The sequence below is a fragment of the Haemorhous mexicanus genome, chromosome 7 (assembly GCF_027477595.1).
Source record: "Haemorhous mexicanus isolate bHaeMex1 chromosome 7, bHaeMex1.pri, whole genome shotgun sequence".
NCBI classification, from domain to species: domain Eukaryota; kingdom Metazoa; phylum Chordata; class Aves; order Passeriformes; family Fringillidae; genus Haemorhous; species Haemorhous mexicanus.
Genome location: NC_082347.1, coordinates 30,244,112 through 30,264,300, shown reverse-complemented (window position 1 = coordinate 30,264,300; position 20,189 = coordinate 30,244,112). Strand labels below are relative to the sequence as shown.

At 50.5% G+C, this 20,189-nt stretch overlaps 2 protein-coding genes across 4 annotated transcripts in view; one reads left to right on the top strand and one right to left on the bottom strand.

The window, feature by feature from the left end:
• Window positions 1-8,280, top strand: part of NT5C2 (5'-nucleotidase, cytosolic II) — a 59,887-nt gene extending 51,607 nt beyond the window's left edge. For all 3 annotated transcript variants that reach the window (XM_059851898.1, XM_059851899.1, XM_059851900.1), the window contains 10 exons: window positions 25-78; window positions 1,194-1,277; window positions 2,017-2,058; window positions 3,224-3,331; window positions 3,651-3,717; window positions 4,275-4,445; window positions 5,290-5,341; window positions 5,579-5,639; window positions 6,163-6,339; window positions 6,562-8,280. In XM_059851898.1, the coding sequence (XP_059707881.1) occupies window positions 25-78; window positions 1,194-1,277; window positions 2,017-2,058; window positions 3,224-3,331; window positions 3,651-3,717; window positions 4,275-4,445; window positions 5,290-5,341; window positions 5,579-5,639; window positions 6,163-6,339; window positions 6,562-6,816 (1,071 nt within the window). In that variant the 3' untranslated portion in view covers window positions 6,817-8,280. The remainder of the gene's footprint in view (window positions 1-24; window positions 79-1,193; window positions 1,278-2,016; window positions 2,059-3,223; window positions 3,332-3,650; window positions 3,718-4,274; window positions 4,446-5,289; window positions 5,342-5,578; window positions 5,640-6,162; window positions 6,340-6,561) is intronic.
• A 3,022-nt stretch (window positions 8,281-11,302) lies between these two features.
• Window positions 11,303-20,189, bottom strand: part of CNNM2 (cyclin and CBS domain divalent metal cation transport mediator 2) — a 117,638-nt gene continuing 108,751 nt past the window's right edge. Inside the window, exon 8 of the mRNA XM_059851894.1 lies at window positions 11,303-19,255. Coding sequence (XP_059707877.1) covers window positions 19,046-19,255 — 210 coding nt within the window. The 3' untranslated portion in view covers window positions 11,303-19,045. The remainder of the gene's footprint in view (window positions 19,256-20,189) is intronic.

The following is a 20,189-nucleotide window of genomic DNA, read 5'->3' as shown; positions in this document are numbered from 1 at the left end:
TGGGTTCTGTTGTTTCTATTTCAGGGCTCGCTTAAGGAAAAGACCCTTGAGAATCTGGAGAAGTACGTGGTGAAAGATGTAAGTGTGAAGTTCCTTTATTTGTGCTATTGTGACATTCAGTACTGACTAAGCAGGCAAGAAATAAACATGCTGATTTGCTTTACTAAATCACAAAACGATAAGGCTGTGATTTCTATTGTAATAACCAAAGACAAAGTGGAAAGTTCAGATGCAGCCTTTATTCTGAGCCAGTGATGCACACGATTTTGTATTGATGTGCACAGTTTTGTACATAAAATGTAAAAGCCAGAGGAGATGTTATCAAGGCGAACACACTGGCAGAGCTCATGTTGTTTCTTTCAGTGGTGAAAGCAACTGTGTTCCCTGTCCATGTTTTTCTGCCCAAGCAAACCTCTCTTTAAAAAGCAACAGTTGAGCATCTTTTTAGCCACATGACAAGAAAGTTACACTTAGCCATGAGGGACAGATCCTGAAAGACTCACCAGTGTCTAGTCTCTTGAGAACCCCAAAATGTGTGTTCAGCACATCTAATTGAGCAAGCTCCAGTGGTTCCCTTACTCCTGCCATCTCTGCAGTGTGCAAGGCCTCTCAGGACCACTTACAGAGTAAGTATTTTTTAGTTTAGATGAGCTCTGTGGTAGATGATCACTTTAAAGCAGTTAACCTTGTTTCTAGTTACACGCCTACTGAATTCTTAGGTAAGTGTTCAGTGAGGTAATCAGCTATTTTGGCAATGGACTGAGATTTCAGATTCAATAAAAATAGCCCCAGGAATAAATTCTCCCTAATTTGAGGTTGGAATTATAATGCGTTCCAACTTGTGGCTCGTGAGCTCAGATTTCACCTGCCTCTGGGCCCATTTCGGGAACGGACTTGGAGCTGGAGCAGATCGGTGGGAGCAGCACAGGGTGCCTGGCACTGTGGTTGGCAAAGGCACTGCAGCCCTGCTGAGCCCTTCCCCCTCGCCTTCCTCCCCTGGGCTGTGCTCTGGAGGGGTTACCTGGATGGACCAGCAGCTTTCCTGGCTCTGGCTGGTGCACAACACGTGAGTTTGCTTGCTCGATGGTTTGATTTGCCTTTTATTTGTCTGGTGGGATCATAGTTGAGTGTTTTTCCCATGATGCATGTGTGTAACTTTGGTGTGTGACTTGGATGTTCCTCTTGGCTTCCAGGGGAAGCTGCCACTGCTGCTCAGCCGCATGAATGAAGTGGGGAAGGTGTTTCTGGTCACAAACAGCGACTATAAATACACAGACGTAAGTGCTGCTTGAATTGCTGGGTTGGTATTTCATGGAATAAGCAGAAGCCAGCCAGTCATTTGGATGGGTTTTGATGGGACATCTTCTGGTGGAGAATTGTGTGTTACATTTAGGGTGGGTTAGTGGAGGATGCAGATGAAGCCTTGAGTCACCTTTTGTCATCCTGGTTCTGGCACTGAGCTAGGACAGGCCTGGTTTAAGTCTCTCTGTGCTTCACTCAGTTCCTCAGCAATTAAAAGGCTGTAAGGGAAAGTGATACTCAGTTTTGGATTTTAGCATCCTTTAAAATGCAGACTTTCCCTTTCAAGTGAGATAGATAGTCTGAATACAGACAGGTCACCAAACTAAGGTCCTGGAGAGGTCTGAGATCCAGAAAGGGCTGTCTGCTAAGCTGAGAAATAAACACGGTTACTTCCAACTCCAGGTGGATGTCAGGTTGTTGCAACACTGCCAATCTAAAGATTTATATGCCATTTTAAAGCATTGCAAGATATGCCTGAAGCAGTGTGCAGTTTTCTGAGGCAACTGTGTTATTTGATTATAAAAACTACTGGTTTGATTCCTACCATTGTCCTGTTCCATTCATTTTGTCTCCAAATCTTATGCTGACTTCTGTGTAAATTCTAAAAATAAAGTTCTGTAATCAGAAAAGATAAAATCAGAAAGCATGCTTTTATAAACTACACAAATGCATGTCTTAAAGCACACATTTGAATGCTTTCTTTCTCTCTTTTAGAAAATTATGACTTACTTGTTTGACTTTCCACATGGACCAAAGGTATGTGATTCTAGACTGCGGTTGCACTAGACACTGATGTGCCTAATTATCTGTGTAGCTGGAAAGCATTTTAATCCTGCCTCATCGGCTGCATGGGATTAGTTGCTTAAATCTGGTAAAAATACACTTGCTGTTTTGTGTCCTGTTTGAATGGGATCAAAGCAAATACAATAAAACAAAGAGAAAAGGGGCATCATCCGGTCTCAAATGATAATCTGTGTTAATGATAACATTATTTCAGTGATAAAACATTTCAACTGTGGCATTTTGTAGACAGATTTCTTAGAAATCATGCACAATGATTTAGATGTTGTTTAAAAAAGCCATGATGGGAAGGAAATAGCTTTATAAAACAGCAGAAACATTTATGGCTGATTTTGCCTTAATTATCATAACTCCAGAAGTTTTAGTCATGCGTTTGTTTTGGGGTTTTTTTTTTCCTGAGGGCAAGACTCAGCCCTGCAACTTTTGGAGAAAGGTTTATGATACAAATTTATACTGCTCTTTCAGTCTCCCAGTGAGAGGCTATCTCATGTTCAAAAGATGTGTTCTCACACTGCTTTAGAAGCAGAAGGCAGCCAAGAGGGAAATTTTGAGAGCACAGATACTCACCATACCTGATAGCTAAAGAAGCCCCTTGCTGTGGTCTTGATCTCACAAAGTGCAGAAACATGGAGCAGAAAGGGCTTGGTATCCTTTGGGCAGGGCTGTGATTCAAAGCCATGCTCTGTGGAATGGAGCCCAGGCATTTTCCCACTCTTGGCAAAAGCACCAGCATGGCCTTGTAAGCTGAAGCTGTGGAGTTGCACATGTCTGGATCTGTGCGGGATGTCACCTTCAGGAACACCGACAGGGTGTCATTTACAGCATCTTTCTACATGGCAGCTGTGCCCTGACAGGGATGTTCAGGGCTGTTCTCCTGTCTCACACCATGGCCTCAGCCTGTACTGCTAGGACTGGGATGGGATGGGCTTGTGGCAAAAGGGGAATGCTTTAGGAGATGGTGCTGGCAACTCAGCATTGTCCCACAGGAGGTATGAGCTAAGGGATTTTGATGGACCAACAATGTCACAAGGTTATGGCTATGGACACTAACACTCCAGTTAAACTCTGCGTGCTTTTTTTGTGTTGTTCCTGATTCTGGGGTTTGTTTTTGCCTTGGTAGCCTGGGAGTGCCCATCGGCCATGGCAGTCCTACTTCGACCTGATCCTGGTGGATGCACGAAAACCCCTCTTCTTTGGGGAAGGCACTGTATTGCGGCAGGTGGACACGGTGAGTGGCCAGTGCAGGTCCCTCCATGGCTGCAGGGCTCCTGCACCTCCTCTATGGCATCTCTTAGTGACAGTGGGCAATGCAGTGTTTGGACAGGACCTACCCTAGAGGTTGTGGGCTGAAGTCTCCTCTAAGTGATTCCTGAGCAACCCCATCACCTCATGGCTTCCTTAACATACTGCAGGTGATGGTAGGAAAGGCACCTCTGGGCTGCTTGTGAGTGAGACAGACAGACAAAGAGTGACATATCAATGGTACCAATATAGAAAGGATCCAGACCATCAGCTGTTCAGGACTAACACAGCACCTCCTTCCACAGGTGACCGGGAAGCTGAAGATTGGTACTTACACCGGCCCGCTGCAGCACGGCATTGTGTACTCAGGAGGTGAGGCAGGAGCCCTTCTTGTTGTGTGGAGTGGCTCTGATGTGGCCTTCAGCCACTCTGGCTGTGAGAGGACTTATGCCAGGCAAGGCTGTGCTTCCCAAAGCACATTGTTTGTGCCCTCTGCACACTGCACCAGAAGCTCTCCTTGCTTAGAGCTGCGCAGGTGAAGGGAAGAGATGGACCCATTCCTCCTCAAATGTCCTTTTCTTCCTTGCCAGGAAGGGTCTGGGAAATGCCTGCAGGGCTTGTGGTGGAGGAGTGGCTGCAGCTGGCCCAGTGCAGTGTCCCCACTTCAAGGTGCTGCCACCAGCATGAACATGCTTGGAAGGTTCTGCCAAGCCAGGGAAGGGCAGTGGGTGGATACAGAGCTGTCTGTGATGCCCAGGGCTCCATTACTCTCACGTGGTGGGGGAGGCAGCATGGCCTCTGTTGCTGCCATTCATGTAGGGGTGTGCATAGGCAAAGCTGCTCCTGGATGAGCTCCCAGGCAGGTGAGCAGTGTCCAGTCAAGCAGCTGTTTTGGCTCACTGTTCTGAGCCATGCCATTCTTCTCTCAGGCTCTTCGGACACGGTCTGTGACCTGCTGGGGGCCAAAGGGAAGGATATCTTGTACATCGGAGACCATATCTTTGGAGACATCCTCAAATCCAAGAAGCGCCAGGGCTGGCGGACCTTCCTGGTGATCCCTGAGCTGGCGCAGGAGCTGCACGTCTGGACAGACAAAAGCGGTCAGGAGCCGGGCAAGGCCCTGCCCAGGCTTTGCTCTTGCTTGTCTGATGCTGCACCCCTGAGATCGCCAGGGCTTAGGGGTGCAGGGGAGAGATCACCCTGGCTTGCCACTTCTCCTTTTGGCCCTTGTCATTGGGTCTGGATGCTGGTGGCAGGAGCTGGGGTGCCTCTCTGTGGGCTGGCCTTGGGGTCCCAGGCCTTTCCTGTGCTCTTTCTCAGGCTATTGTGTGTAATCAGCCAAATGCTGCCTTGGCCATGGGAGATGCTGCAGCTGGGTAGCATTGAGTTGTTCCTCATCAATAACCCCAGAACCTCCTCTCCCTCTTCACATATGGAGCTGTGGCTTCTATGTTAAAAAATACCTGACAAGACCTGGGTCATTCTCCCTGTAATGCCTGAGCCCTGACTGCTCTCCCATCTGCAGGGAGTCCCTATTCACCAGCTGCTTCCTCCTCGATCCTCCCACTCCCTCTGCTGCTCTGCTGCCAAAGTGCTGTGTGTTTCCCATCCTCCAGCGCTCCTGCTTTTCTCCCAGGTTTGCCCTTTGGTGTGTAAATAGGGCTGGGGGTTAGGCAAATTGCCCCATGGCTGGTTGGAAGGCTTTGGTGAGAGCTGCAAAGGTTCAGCCTTGAATACAAAAGGGCCAACCAGAAATCAAGCCCAAAGTTCTTCCCATGGCACAGAATGATTGACCCCTCTCTCTGCCCAGAGGCCATGAAATATTTCCAGTGTCCCTTTGCCACTATGCGAAGGGAGTGGGCAGGGGACTGGATTCACTTTCAGCACTTTCCGTTTCAACAGTTTAAACTTACCCTTTTCTTCTTTCTTTTCTGGATTTTCCAGCCCTTTTTGAAGAGCTGCAGAGTCTGGACATTTTCTTGGCCGAGCTGTACAAGTGAGTGTTCAAACAGTGACAACTTTCCTGCTGCCTCTCCCAGCTAACAAGCGGCAATGACAAAACCTTGGGGTTGGGTTATCGGCTCTGCTGACGGAGCCTTGACTCAGGCCTGGGCTCTGCCCACGAGACCAACCTTCCCCTCCAGACCAGCCTCCCTCCCCTGAGCCCCATCCCACAGCATCTGGTTCTGAAAGACTTTTCACACCATGTATTTACCTTCTCGCCTGTAACTAGGCATCTGGACAGTAGCAGCAATGAACGCCCCGACATCAGCTCCATCCAGAGACGCATTAAGGTACCAATCATCAAAATCCCTTTTCATCCTTCTGGATCCCAAAGGGCTTAACAACCCAACCCCACTGCTCAGTCCTAAAATGCTTTGCTCTGCCTTTGGGTGGGCACAGCAGGCTTGGCAAAGCCACTTTGTCTCAGCTCACTGGTGTCACTGGCTCTCCTGAAAGGCAGCCTGGTCTGGAATAGGGTCCCTTTCCTCAGGCCCACAAGCAGCACTGGCTGAGGGTGCCCACTGCTGCAGCACGTGGCAGTGGCACACACAGGCTCAGAGGGGCTGTAGCCTCTCGTTCAGCCAGCCCTGGGTGCCAGCCTAGGGCAGTGCTGGCCCTGAGCCTGCTGCCACCTTCCTTTCTGTTACCTGGGGCTCAGCTGTGTCCCAATGCCACGGGATACAAGCACAGAAAGCCTTGCTGGAGATCCTTGCAGGTCTCACGTAGCCCCCAGCCCTCAGGGCACTGCCTCAGTGTTGTGGCTCTGAGGTACTGCCTGCCTGGCCCAGGATCTCACCTGTCCTTTCCTTACAGAAAGTGACCCACGACATGGATATGTGCTACGGGATGATGGGGAGCCTGTTCCGCAGTGGCTCTCGGCAGACGCTGTTTGCCAGCCAGGTGATGCGCTACGCCGACCTCTATGCAGCCTCCTTCATCAACCTCCTCTACTACCCCTTCAGCTACCTCTTCAGAGCCGCCCATGTTCTGGTGAGTTCCAATCCTAGGGAGGTGGGCAGGGGTCCCAAAGGTGCCCACACTTGTGTCTGTGATCACTTCCACAGGACACAGCAGCACCTTTGAGTATTTGGTAGCACTGGACACACTGTAGACCAAATGGTTGCATTCTGGGGTTTGCTCTCCACGTATCTCAGGGAGGCAGCCTGGGGCTGGGACAGCCCTTGTCACCTCCTCTCTCTGTTCCATGTGCAGATGCCACACGAGTCCACGGTAGAGCACACGCACGTCGACATCAATGAGAAGGAGTCGCCGATGGCCACGCGCAATCGCACCTCGGTGGATTTCAAAGATTCCGACTACAAGCGGCACCAACTGACCCGTTCCATCAGCGAGATCAAACCGCCCAACCTCTTCCCCCAGGCACCTCAGGAAATCACACATTGCCACGATGAAGATGATGATGAGGAAGAGGAAGAGGAAGAAGAGGAGGAGGAGGAAGAGGAATAAGAAGGAAGAAACCAAGTATTTCTGAAGATAAACCATGACTCTAGCAGTGATCAGGAATGGATTCTGTTGTTGGGGCCCTTGGGGTGATGGGTTGGGGGGTGTGATTCTTGCAAAGGCACATTTTGAAAGTATTTGGAAACTTCTAACAAATTAACACTAATTAGGAGGAGACCCTTGTTTTCAGTTTTGCAGACGGTTCAAAAAGCTGATGGATTCTAACATGGTGGTGCATTCAGATTGGACTGCCCACCTGTGCTGTCATGCTACTCCTATTACATTTTGGGATGCTGCATGTTTCTCCCTTTCCCATGATGTGTTTAATTTGGTTTTCATTTGAACGATGTCCTGTGAACGGTTTTTGGCATTTGTTACATTCTCTGTGGAGACAGAAGGGATGTGCTGGGCCCTGCAGGAGACAAAATGATCCAAATCCTGCTGCCCATTAAGTTGCTGCCCCTTCCTGGGTTACATAATCCCCCTCCCCATGTTAGCCAGGGTGTTGCTGTGCCTTCCAGCACTCAGTTTACCTTCTGTTGATGTAAGTTTCTCTGTTTAAGTGGTTTGACTCCTCCAGCCATCATGGATGGCAGTGAGATTCCAGCTCTTGCACATCTGCTGCCATACGCATTTCACCTTGTAGCCGCTTGTTACCCCTTCCCAGTGTCTCCAGGCTCTCTCACCATTGGCATGCAGTGCATAATTTCCAGGGCATTTCTCAAACAGCTGAGCTGCACACTCTGTTCTCAACTCCTCCAGTTTCAGCAGTAAATATTAACCCAGGAGCTTGAAGCTGCTGCTTTAGCATTACATTAGTCACTCTCTGTTCCTGCTGACCTTTCTGTCTTCTCAACTTTAAGTGAAGCATCCCAAAATCAACCCCAGGCACCATCTGGAGTGAAAGGGCCTGTTGTGCCAGGGGGCTGCAGGCCACATGGGCCTGCCCTAAACTAGGAGACAGCACATGCCACAGGGCCAGCCCCAGGGTGGGAGGCTCCGGGCCATCCAGCAGCTGCCCTGGTCTTTGGTCTGGTGCGGAGCAGGCGGAGCCTCATGGCCGGCCGTGCTGGGCAAGGCTGCGTCCCTGGCCAAGGAGGGCAACGGCTGCCCTGTGGGACCAGGGGTGTCCCAGGGATGGGCATGTAGTCCTTGTGCCTGAAAGCCAGCCCAGGGAAGGCACAGAGCTGGCACAGAGATGGGCAGCAGTGCCCTGTGGTTTTCCTGAGTCATGGGTGCAGCCTCCCTTACTCCAGCCTCTGCCGTTCGCTGCAAAGGGATTACAACGAGGGCCCTCTTGTAATGAATTTGACTGTTGTTTCAGTACCATAAACTCATTTAATTTTTTTTCATTTTAAAGTACCTTAGTAGAAAATAAAAAAAGAAAAACCACAAAACCAACATCTGAGCAGGAAAATGCTGCTCTAGTGGCAGTTGTTCAAGTCAATAAATGATGATGTTTCTAAGAAATGCTTAGTGATGTGCTTTGTGGGGTGTTACTGAGATGATGAGAGCTGTGCTGGAGTTGGTGGGAAGAGATGGGACTGGTCTGTGGGGTGCCAGCAGGGTGGGTGACTGGGGAACAGTGAGAGCATCTTTGGGAATCAGTTATGTGAAGCTAAGGAGCAGTGGCAGTGGATCTTGCTATAAGGGCACACCTGGTCCTCACATTGCCCCAGGAAGCAATGGTGAGGCATGAGGCTTCTGTTATCACCATTTGCATCAGTCAGGAAACCATGGGGAGGGCAGAGAAACATTTGGTCTTGGCACAGAGTGAGGAGGGGCTTTTTCAAGGTGGGAAGGGGAACATCTCTACACTGCCACTACCTCCAATACTGTGTCTTGCTAGGGCTGTTTCCCACAGACATTACTAAGGACTACTTCCTGCCCCTCTGCCCCTGCAAGACACATGGCCAGGGTGGCAGCAGGGCACAGCACAGCCTGTGCTCATGAGGAGCTGCAAACCTGCTTAAATAGACAAGAATACCCAGAGAAGGCCGGTGCTGCCACACAGCCACACAAGGCTGTGCCCAGCTACGACAGGCAGCCTTGGGCACTACTGAGCTCAACCCTCCCCTACAAACCAACTCATGCCAACCAAACCAGACCTGAGGAGGTTCCCCTATCAGCACCACCACAGAAGGATATTCAGTACCAGGACCCAAAGTGCCAGGCAGAAAAGCAATACTAAATGGCAACAGCCAGTGGCCAACACTCAACACCTGACACTTAAGGGATTGCTGAGAACTCCAGAGCACTGGCTCCCTGACACCTCAGTTTTGGGGTCTGGAGAGGAGCTAGCATGAACCCACAGTCAGGCTGGTTGCAGGAAGGGTTCCAGGGAGCTGTTCCCGAGCCCTTTCACCAAAGGCCATGCTGGGCTCTGCTATGTTTAAACTTTGTTTCTCCAAGTATAGCTACTTGAATTTTTTAAGCTTTAGCTCAGCAGCTGGGGGAGGCATGTGGCTGCAGAAAGGGAGGTCTGGGGAGCTCCATGCATTCCTCCTTCCCAATCGGTCACCACAAATAGCTCACTCCCAGCCCAGGGCTATTTCTGACTGAGATGGGGAAAAGAGTCTTTGAGGCTGGAGCAATGGAAAGTATTTGACCCTCACTTCATGGTGGGAAAGTGTCGGGCAGAGCCTGCCAGATGCACAGGCACTGCCTGGCCTTGTACCATTCTAGCCATCCCATGCTGGCTCCACCATGAAGTTATGGTAACCATGGACCAAGAGCCAGGGTGAAGCTTCTTGCCCTGGCTGGCACTGGGGACATGGTCACAGCCCAAGCTGCCATCCCACACCTCCCTCAGGCAGCTGCCCATGGTTGATCTGCACCAGCTGCCACTTCCCAGAAGCTGGTGGCCTGGCATCACCTGTATCTCCAATCACTCTGCAGAGCCTCAGGGAAAGCTCCTGCTGCTCTTTCTACAATCTGTGCCCCAGGCCAGGGACAGACATGCTTTGTGTTTGCCCACCAGCAGATTGTCTCCTGCAGCAAAGGCCTGGTGGAAGCAAGGCGAGCATGGGGGGAAGGCCTCAGCCCCTGTCCCGAGCTCTCCCTGACCTGATTTCTGGTTTCTCCCACTTTCCCCACCACCTCACGTCCACCTCCCCTGCTCTGTGGAGCCAGAGGGGGCTCACAGGGGCTGCACAAACCAAACCCTACCAGAGACAGAACTCAGGGCTCACTGCCCTTCGCCACAGCCCTCAGACACTGTGTGTTGGGCACTGCCACTTCTGACCAGGTCCCAGCTATCAGAGCTGCTCCCAGCTCCTCCTCCTTTACGCCACCCCCTCGCTCGGCAGAGCAAGGCCCAGCTGCACTCTGTATCAGGATATGCCTGACCATGATGGAGGGTGCAAAGCCCTGTGCCAGTCCCTGAGCAGCAGCCATTCCAACCTCTGGCCTGAAGCCCCAGCATGGCAAACATGGATAAAGAAATTCTGTAACTGCAGAGCCACCACTCCACCCTGGCCCTGCACAAGGGTGCTTTCCCTCCAGGAGACCAGCCCTGTGGGCCACTGCTTGCAGAGCCTGGCCATGGCAGGAGGCACTGCTGGAGCCTTGAGGACATCAGAACCCTGGGTACAGATTTGGGCACTGCTCCTGCCCTGCTGCCACAGCGGCCTGGACCTAGCAGCCAAAACCCATCCCACCTCCCTGGAGGGACCTGGGCTCTTATACCCTCCCATCCTGGGTTCTCTCTGTCCCGCTCCTCCTTCCTGCTGCTCATTACCACCAGAGCCAGCCTGAAGTTGGTCTCCACATTAATTCTACTTCCATCGTGCTTGTAGCATCCCACCACCCTCCACCAGCTGCCAGAGACAGGCACACACAGGGGAGCAGGAGTCCTCAAGGACCTGCCACTCTCTCTGTCCTGCTGATACCTCGTGGTGAGGGAGGTCCAGGGGGATGGGGCCATCCTGCAGCACAGAAGCAGGGACAGAGGCTGCACTCATTGGGTGCAGCAAAAATCCCCACAAGGTTTGAGCAGCTGCTGCCCATTTTGCCAACCCGGGGTCTGGCAGTTCAAGAGCTGAGCATGACAAAAGCTGGGGCCAGGGAGAGCAGCTGGAGGAAGAGAGGGGGCTGAGGGATGGCAGAAGCACAGTAAGGGCACATGGCAGGGCTGTATGTGACACACAAGGACAGGGGCTGCTCCTCCACCAGTGTGAGCTGAAGCGATTGTGAGCAAGGGACGAAGCACAGGCTCGCTCTCCTGCTCAGAAATGTCCCTGTTGCTGCAGGCTCCACACAGCTCCACCGCCAAAACCCCAGCAGGAGGGGAGGAGGCAGCAGCACCCACGTGCAGGGGGATGGACGGACTCACTCGACGGAACTCTCCCGTCCCACGGAGCCGCTGTCGTGCCCAGGCACATCCCTCACTGGAGAGCCCAGGTCACGGCCCGCGGGCAGGAACGCGCTACGGACAGACAGACAGACAGATGGCATCTGTGCCCAGAGACAAACACCACCTACGGAGAGCAGGTTGTAAATAAGGGGTTTTTATTACTGAAAGAAAAAGACCCTCACCCTTGAGGGAACTTCAAAAAGTCAGCTGCTTGCCATTGCCACCAGCTTCCCAGCCAGCCCCTGACCAGCAAAGTCACCAGCACAGCCCTCCCCAGCTTGAGGACTGAGGAAAGTCCTCTGGTCTTGAGGCCCAGAACCACCAAAGCAAAGAGCAACACCTGCCTCTAAGGGAACAAGATCCAGCCTCTCTGAGGCTCTTGGCAGCTGAAATGGAGATTAAAGACTGTTAAATGTGCCAGTAGGAGAGATCTGGGTACAGGATCACAGACATCAGCCCCACCACCCACATGCCAAAATCTGTCCCTTGGAAATGAGGGGAGAGCATAGAGGAGGGAAAAATGCATAAACTGGAATGTTCAACAGAAAAAAAAATCATCATTTATCTAAAAAGAATAGAAATAAACAAAATGCTTTAAAACAAAATCACAAAATATACAAATAAATCTGGTACAAAATAAATAGGAAAGATTGGAAATCTACAACAAAATTGGAATAATTATAAAATTAATTTGTATGACAATCAGTATATGAAACGTATACACTTCATTCAGGATTTCAGTTGTGCTTATTCAGGTTTATGTACACACACGGAAATACTGTAGTCAGAACACTACAACTCTGGAAACCCGAAGTCATGTACAATATGATACAATTCGCAAAGACCACACACGATGGCAAATAAGACACAGGGAAGAGCTGGCTGGAGTGGGATCACACAGCCATGAAAATGCACTGCAGAGGGAGAGCCACCATGCTCTGGAAGGGGGGGACCAAGGCCGAGCCAGCAGCAGCCAGGGCAGGGCTCGGGGCAGCCAGGAAGGAGAAAGGCTTGGTGTGAGACCCTCATGGCTTCCAGGAACACATCTCAAGTATTTGGGGTTTCACATTCACTGTGTTTGGCATCCAGGCACCTGCCCAGGTGATTAGGTGATTCAGGTGTCAAGGCTTGCTCTACTGGAGAAAAAAAATGCCAAGAGCTCTGAGGTCCCTCAGCAGGGCCTGACTCTGAACTACTGGTGAGCCACGGTTGTGCTCAGGAGAACATGGATCAAATTGGACTGCAGCACTGCTGCTGGGGTCCTGGGGGGATTCAATGCTCCAAATTCCATGTGATCTCCGAGGAAGGCAGAGTCCCTTGAGCAGCACTCAGTGTCAGAAATGAAGACAGAATGGCTGTAGCATGGCCTGCTCCTGACTGCTGCCTTCTCGCCTTCCTGAACACTCAATTAAAGCCGGGAGAGTGAAGCAGAGGAGCAGCTGTGCTGTGAACACAGCTGTCACAGCAGCCACTCTGCTGAATCCAAGCCAGCACAATGCACGTGTACCCTGGGGGGAAACCGGCCAGCCCAGCCAGCCCAGCCCATTGGAGCTGAGACTTTAAAGCAGGAATGACACTAGAGCTGATCTAGGCCCAGCCAGGCTGTCACTTCTGAGAAGAGGAGCTCATCAGGAACCCTCACTCTCCCACAGCAATCTTTGGGACATGCATTCCATTGCACCTAAAGGCATCTGACACCAACTAGTTTTTCACTTGTATTTGGAAGCATTTGGTTCAACAGTGATGCCCAGAGGATAAAACACCATCTTCTATTATAAAGCTCTGTGATCAGCAAACAGTTGAGAAGGGATGCTAGACTGCTACACCAAGCACCGAATGCTGGGACAAGCCCTTCTTCCCCAACAAATCCTGCTACCAACCAACGGCCATGCTGCTTTCTGGAGAAGATAAAGAAATCAAATCCACTCCTGGAGCATTGGAGCCACCTGCAGCCTTTGCATGTTTCAGGCTCACAACAGCTGAAAAACCTCTAGCCTGGTTCCAGGCCACTTGTACCGAGTCCAGCCAAACATCTACTTCTGGGGGAGGATCAAACAACAAACACTTCCTTGGCCAGAAATCTGCACTGAAGGATCAAGAGCAGCCGGGCACCAAGCACTGCAGGATCCTAGTGATCAGCCCTGCTCAGAGGAAAACAGAGCCCAAAGGCAAAACCTGAGAGGAGAATGATGTTTTTCAGCTGGAGACAGAAGACCAGCAGCTTTGAGTACCGTATTTCCAGCATAAAGAACTGCTAAAAGTCTGACCTCAGGTAACAAGAAGAAAACATCACTTTGAATTCAGAGCTACCAACCTACAAAACAACTCCATCTGCCACCTGTACTGTGCCACTGACTGGAGAGAGCTTTCCAGCAGTCCTTTCCCATCCCTGAGGCTCAGGAAAATATACACACAGCAGATGGAAAAGCTCAACTGTACCGCCTTGGACCCACAGCAACAACATCTCCTCATTTGGGTGCAGCCCTGAGACTGGCCCCAGATGAACAAAACCCAGCATGAAGCCAGGCTCCAGGACAAGAGCAAGACACCAAGCAGGATTGTTGAGGGGGCTCTGCACGAAGCCATGGATGTCCAGGTCCCCTGTGCTGCTCACATGTGGGAGTGAGGCCAGAATCACCATAGACATCACACCAACAAGAGACCTGCAGCTGATGGACCAAACGCAGGGACGAGGGTGGCTGCCCAGCCCAGCCTGTGCTGCAGATCCTGTCCCCCCTGCTGGCTGAGTCCGATGAAGGCTGCTCTCCCATCCATGCCATGGGAAGATGCCTGGTGGTGTTGGTTAAGCTCATCATTTCACAGCTGGGCCAAACCAACCCTCAGTATCCAGGGAACAGGTACTTCTTTGGGTCTATGTAGAGCCCCAGTGTAGAGCCAGGTGGTAGGACAGGCAGCACATCTGGGGCTGTACCACAGCACAGACAGGGTTCTTGCCTTGGGATAGGGCACAGTGTGGACACAGGGACCCCTCAATGCTGGGTGGGCACTTTTGGGATGAAGCCTCAAGTCAGCATCACAAGAGGTATTCTGCAGCATCCTTCCCCACCCCCAGCCCCAGTTTTCTACTGGTAATCCAGACACTGGATAACTTGACAACTGGTACACAGATACTAGATTTAAAACCACAGATGTATGTATTAGACATTGTATAAAATATGGTACATCTTTCATGTGGGAATGATTTCTATAGAGAACATAATTCTGCACAAGGAAGATGCATGTTCCAAGGGGTCCTGGACAATGTGGCTGTGTTCTCCATCACATAGGATACTTACACAGGATGCTCGTGAGGAGGAAAGGGCTGCTCTTTGCCATTGGCAACCCCACACCCCTTGGCTGAGCTCTGCAGAGATCACAGGAAGCACCACTGCTGCCCAAGCAGCCCCTCACACAAAGCTACCTCTTTGGTTTTCTTTGAGCTGATTTGAACCAAAGCCTGACACCATCAGTGCCAAATCTCATGCTCATCCAAGCTGGGCCCTGAAGGCTGAGAAGCAGCAATGGGTGATGTGTGTGGGCCATTGGGGCAACTCACCCTGCTACCCCTGAGCTTCCTACAGGTCTGAGGGCAAAGGGCCGTATCCTGAGACTCCTACTCCTGCCAGCTCCACCCACACAAAAAGGCACTTAAAAAAAAAAGAAGAAAAACAAACAAAAAAGCCCCCAGTGGTGAGGAAAAAGGAAGTGAGTCCAGGAGAAAATAGAAGGAACAGAAAAGCAAGCACAATGTGAATGAGTGGCTAACCCTTCTTCCAACAGGCCCAAGAACTGCACACCTTCAGCAGCCAGCTCCAGCTGCCCCCGTATAGGTCTCAACCATCATCCCATTCCTGCTTAGTCTGGAGCAGGAGCTTACGGGGCAAAAAAAACCCGTGAGAGGCAACTATACATGACACAGGTTTGAAGCAGAAGTAGTGAGCAGAGGGATCTGCCCTGTGGAGCTTCCTCTCCTGGTGCATCTGGATGGGAGAAGCACCTTTTCCTGCCACACCAGCCTTGGGGTCCCTGCCCACCAGCCAGTCCAGACACCCTGCCAGCATTCCTCATCCCACTGTGGGATAACCCATCCAGAGCTCCTCCAGGGCAGCAGTCTCCAGCTGCACTGAGATTTCAGGGAGTGGACAAGCTGGGAATAAAACAACAAGCACTTTGTAAACTCCAAAGGGTCTGAGCTTTGCGGCACAGAGTGGCTGAGGCTGGTTTGCTCCCCACTGAGCCCCTCTCCTCTCAGAACTAATGTGCTTCATATGATCTCCACATCACCAGAGTCAGCCTCATTTGGAGAAAGATTCTCACTGGAAAGCAAGAACATTCCTTCACTCTTAACAAAGATTTGGCAATACACAGAATTTAAAAAAATAAATCATAGTTACAACAGATTCAGGTTCATTTCATTTAAAGGAAATTCAACCAACAGGAGTGTAAAAGATATAATTCACAGTTGTGCATTTAAGATATTAGTGTTGAAAACCTCACTTCAAAGAACTCTTGTGCAAAATTGTATTGACAGTAGAAACCATGGCTAGATGCCCTCCCAGCCTCCCCAGGCCATCATTCACCCTGCTGCCTGCACCCAGAGGCAGACGGGCGAGGGGAACAAAGGCAGCAGCAGGAGTTGACATAGGAAGATGCAGTATCCTTTCTACAAGTCAAAGCCTGGCCAAGGTCTGAGGTCAAGTCCAAGGACTCCCAAAGCCACCGGCCGGTGCCCTGCGCTGTGGTGACGGGCTGTGTGTCCTCGTGGCCCTGCAGCACGGCGTCCACGCGCCCCGCGAGGCAGAGGGAGCAGATCTGCTCGGGCAGGGCACCCCGCAAGGGCGCGGAGCGGATGCCGTGGCATCGCCACTGCAGCCAGCAGAGCCAAGCCCTGGCATCGGCAAACGCCGTCCCAGCGCTCAGAGGGATCCTGAGCTGGGCACGGGGCTCCTCTGCTGGGATGGCTCCCACCAGGAGGGCTGGGAACCCCTCTCATTTGTTAAACAGTAAAACTGTAAATACCCTGAGAACAGGGAGACGGGATTTCTTCCCCTCCAGGGAGAGGACCATGCTTTGTTCTTCAAGCTAATTAGTAGTAGCAGCTCCTAACCCCTCTGGGCCAGGTATGTATTTTCCATATGAAATGCATCTATAATCAACTATTTTTATGGAAATTAAGTGAAATCATTTCACTTTCCATTATTTGATCTATACAAATGATGAAAAACAGTCATGCAAAAAATTGCCAGCAAATTTTGGAACAGTGCAGCATGGGCAGAAGCAGGAGGTATTTGCTTTGGGATCACATGGCTTTGGTTGGAAAAATTTGCGCTCTTTTTTTTTTTTCCTTTTTCTTTTTTTTTTTTTTTTTTTAAAGAGAAACAGACATTGAAACAAATCCTTAACCTGCCATAAGAAGCAGAAGTCAGATCCAGTGAGCAACCTCATCCTGGAGAGAGCTGCCTTGGCTTGAGCCTTCCCTCCTTTGGCAGGTTTGACAAAACGGATACTGCATCCCAAGTTCACCACCATGTCAAACACTTCCAACAAACTTTTACATTCAGCAACACTAGATAAAAACTGGCGAGATGAGTCCCTCGCCAAGGACAAACGCTGTAACATGTGGACATTTTGCTCTGTGAGAAAGGTGCAATATTGGCAGCTCTCTGGGAAGGCGCAAGGCTTAGGACAGCCCATGCTGCTGTCAAGCCATGTGCTCTCAGCAGTGCTGGTGCACATCAGAGCAAGGCTGGGATGGAGGCTAAAGAAACACATTTGGATGGGAAAAGTCAAAAAGCTACATGTGAGAGCAAGGCTTTGGAGGGCCTGTTTCCTCCTCACTGGGTGCATAAGTTGGATACTGTGCAACTTCTATGCCCCTTGCAGGGACTTCATCCTCATGGGTGGCTGCCATCGGGGTGGACAGCAAAAATTAGGGCTGCTTTGTGAAGATGGAAGAGAGGAGGAGGGAGACAGGCAAACCCAACTGGCTCTGACACGGCACACTGCAATTCCCACGGGGAGATTCTGCAATGGAATATTGCACCTTTCCAGCCACCAGTCACACAGACGGACCACGGGAACTTGCAGCGAGTGCCTTCCACAGCCTGCGAGCAGGAGAGACGGGGCAGGCCTGCAGGTACAGAGAGCTCTGGCAGTTGCTTTTGGGGCTGGAGGCTTCTTTGGATGTCCCCAAAGAGATTATCCATGTGTAAAGAAAGGGAAATGCTACATAGCCAGGGGCCATAGCAGGGTCTTGAAGCAGAGAAACCACAAAACCTGCTTTATCAATCCAGATACTGATGCTCACATTTTGTTTGAGACAGCATTGGAAAGGAAGAGGACTGGGGAGGGACGACTTTCTTCTTTAATTCGTTTGAGGACTTAGACTCCATCTGTGGAAATGGGTGATGCACAACTGCCATAGGCTGCCTCTTGCTGGCACCCACTCAGCATCCTGGTTTTTGGGGTGGATGAATTGGTTTCTGCTGCCCAAGGCAGGTGTTGCACTGCACTGGTGGCAGCCGGGTGGGAGGCTCTCTGCTCTGCGACCTTGGTAATCCCTACAATGGCTGTTAAAAGGGGCAAGAGAGAAGGAAATGCACTGAATCCACTCAAAGGAATGAATGTGGCTGGGAACAGCCTGGAAATGAACCTCTCTGAATCCCTGAAGTGCAATACACTCGCGTCTGGAAAGTTTTGTCAGCTCTTGGAGAGGAGAGAATGGTTCTGGCTCCTCAGCAGTGCCCATCCTTGCACTGGCAGAGGTTTACTGTCACCTGGAGCGTGTACTTTGGCTGTAATTGTAGCAGCATCTTCTGTGTTAATATTAGAGATTTCAGGGGGGACAGGGACTGATGTTGATGTCTGATACTCAGCAAAGGCTGCACCATCTGCTCTGGCCAAGGTAACGGTGCACACACCGCTACAGCACGGGAGTGTTGAAAGACTTGGTGTCTCAGGGCTCACAGATTACCTCACCAAGCAATCGGCAGGAACATCAATGAAAAACCACCCAGTTACTTCACTATGGAATATCACACCCGGCTTTCATTTCACATGACTGCAGTTTTGCTAATTAATTTCTTCCCCCCAGTATCATCTTCAACATACACAAAGGTTTTGGAGGTTACAAAACTGTAACAATGCTTTTGCCTGTTTAACAAAGAAACCTTCTGAAATTTGAAACATTATTAAATACCAAAGTAACCACTCCTTCCCTGAAAATTAACTGCAAGAATGTAATAATCCTCATCTCTTGGTCCTCCAGGCGGCTGAAGCCAGAGGTTCCTTGAAGCTTGCTCCTTCTTAGGACACAAATAACATACAAGTACCAGTTACTAACTTTTTCAACAGGGTAACAAAAAGGACCACAGAGGGGTGAGAAGAGGCCTAAGAACATAGGAGCCAATTCACAAAACCATGACAGAGCCCATTTGAGGTTCATGAGGGTCAGAAACAATTTAAAACTCTGCAAAATACTTCTTAAAAACATGATCTCTCTTGAAAAAATAATGGAGGAGCTTTTAAACTTCCCCATATGTGTTTGAGGAGGAAAAACCCAACAAAGATCAAAAGTACAGATAAAAAATAAACATAATTCTACTTTGCAAGAAGAATTCTCATCGTTCTCAAGGGTGGCTCACCATTCCCAAATTACGTTTGGGTCTTTAGTCTCTCTTGCTCTTTGCTCCTGTTCCCCTTTCTTCCTGTTTCTTCCTCTTCTGCTCCCAGAACGGACGCAAAAGTCTTTGGTCTCAGAACACTGGATGCAGCAGTGTTGCAAGCACACACTAACGGTGTTCACACTCAGGGAGGAGGCAGGAAGGAGCGAGGGCTGGTCCTGCTGAGGAGATGGGATGATGGGTTGTGGGGAGTCAGCTCCTAGATGGCTCCTTCACTGTGCATACTGTGGTTGGGCTTGTTGTGAGTCACACAGTTCTGTTCGTTCAGCAGGTTTGCTGTCTCGTCTGGCAAACCATCGTGCAGCTCCGTAAGAGTCAGTTCGATTTTAGTGTTTTCACTGTCCGAGGACTGAGGTGTTTTGTCCATCCGGGATGCCATCAGGGCATTTTGGTACTGCTGTCTTGAGATCTGCTCCAAGAACAGGGAAGAAACAAAAGAAGTCAGTCACACTTCTATGCCTCCTGTGGAGCACACTGAGAAGATAAAGCTTCCTCCCTTTCCAGATCACCACATTTCAACCCCTCTTTACCTGTTTCCATAAAACATCCCTGCGCTTTGCAAGCCTAGAGCAGCATCCCAGCTCAACACCCACAGCATGGTGACATTTCCAGGGAGGGTGGAAGAACAGTGCTGTGCAAATCACCATGCTGTTCAAAGGCAGGGATTTATTCCTATGCAGAGATTTTTGAATCAGACCTCCGTTTCCCTCCAACCATGCACACCTTTAGGACCAGAACCAGAGATCAATGAAGTCTTTCTCCCAACTTCAGTGAGCTCCTGGTGAGGCTCTAAGTGTCCCTATAGAGCCAAGCCAGCTCTATAGTACAAGTATAGAGTACAAGCATTCCTGCTCTTGTCTAGGCCAGCAAACACAGCAGGAGCTACGGCCTTATACATAAGGACATTTGAGTCTAGGAAACACTGGGATGTCCCTAGAGATGAGTCCAAATTAGCAACCCATGAAGTTTTCCACTGGTCTCTGCAAGAGCTGCCTGCACTCAGCAGAGCAGTGATGACAAGAGCTGGCCTAGAACACAGAGTGTCACTGCCCATGGTGCCCCAGGGGCAGGCAAGCCCATAGCCCCTGAACATCTGCACGTGGTGGTGGAGGGCAGAATTCCTCCTGGAGCCACAAGCAACCAGCTCTGTGAACTCCTCCAGGCCAACCTTCTCAGCCAGGACAGGCAGCAGGATGCATGTGCACTGGCAGCCCCACGAGCCCACAGCAGTGGGTGATCTTGGCAGGCAGGAAGGTGGAAGAGATGAAATTACTTTTAGAAAACTGTAAATTTCAGTAGCAACACAAGAAAGGGACTGGAAATGGACAGAGTCAGATGGACCA